The sequence below is a fragment of the Penaeus monodon genome, chromosome 19, assembly GCF_015228065.2.
Source record: "Penaeus monodon isolate SGIC_2016 chromosome 19, NSTDA_Pmon_1, whole genome shotgun sequence".
Taxonomy (NCBI): Eukaryota; Metazoa; Arthropoda; class Malacostraca; order Decapoda; family Penaeidae; genus Penaeus; species Penaeus monodon.
The window spans coordinates 30,442,037-30,442,790 of record NC_051404.1 but is presented as its reverse complement, the minus strand read 5'-3'; the positions used below and the strand labels follow the sequence as shown (position 1 = coordinate 30,442,790).

General features: G+C 34.4%; 1 protein-coding gene across 1 annotated transcript in view; it reads left to right on the top strand.

Annotated features, from left to right (window-relative positions):
• Nucleotides 1-34: 34 nt before the first annotated feature.
• Nucleotides 35-754, top strand: part of LOC119585165 (cell cycle checkpoint protein RAD1-like) — a 27,588-nt gene continuing 26,868 nt past the window's right edge. The window contains exon 1 of the mRNA XM_037933800.1: nucleotides 35-211. Within this exon, the coding sequence (XP_037789728.1) occupies nucleotides 101-211 (111 nt within the window). The 5' untranslated portion in view covers nucleotides 35-100. The remainder of the gene's footprint in view (nucleotides 212-754) is intronic.

Genomic DNA, 754 nt, shown 5'->3' with positions numbered 1-754 from the left:
TCTATTTTAGAATACAAATAGTGACATGAATGCCAATAAACAGTGTTGGATGTGAAATGTTTGTTTATGCGGGCCATTGGAACCAAAAACGTCAAGGAAAATGTCATTATCCTCTCAGTTAGACGATGAACATAATGACTATCAGCTAATGACCAAAATCGACAATGCTAAGAATGTGCTGCATCTTTTGAAAGCTGTTAATTTTCGTGATGTGAGTTGAAAGTTTGTATTTGAAGGATACTTAAGAAGCAGTTTTTAATCTTAGGAAATTTGAAGAGTGAGTAATGAACCTCGAAGGCCGTTACATTCTTCATCATATCTGTTGGCCTGTTGATGCTTATTATTTATGTTTATTCGGTTTGCTTGCCAATTGCTGGTCTACACACATCAGTATTATTGACTGTAGGTAGTAAGATCACCAACTCTGCTTAAATTCAAACAGCAGTCAAGATTTTCTATGATCAGTTGGTTTCTCTCTTGGTTAACCATTATATCACAAAACTTAGGCTTCTAAGAAATAATAAAACAGAAAAACAATAAATGGCATGCCAAAATAAAGAAAAAGGATATGACATTGATATTCTTGCAACAGACAGTCCCACAGCTGCGTTAAAGCCTCATACAAACATGAAAGTTTTAGCATGAGAAAGTTGTGTTGGAACTGATATGTGTCACACAATTTCTTTAAGTATATAGCTGTTCATCAGAGCTTTATTTTAGTTCTAGATTTATTGGTTGGCTTCTTTCATGGTTG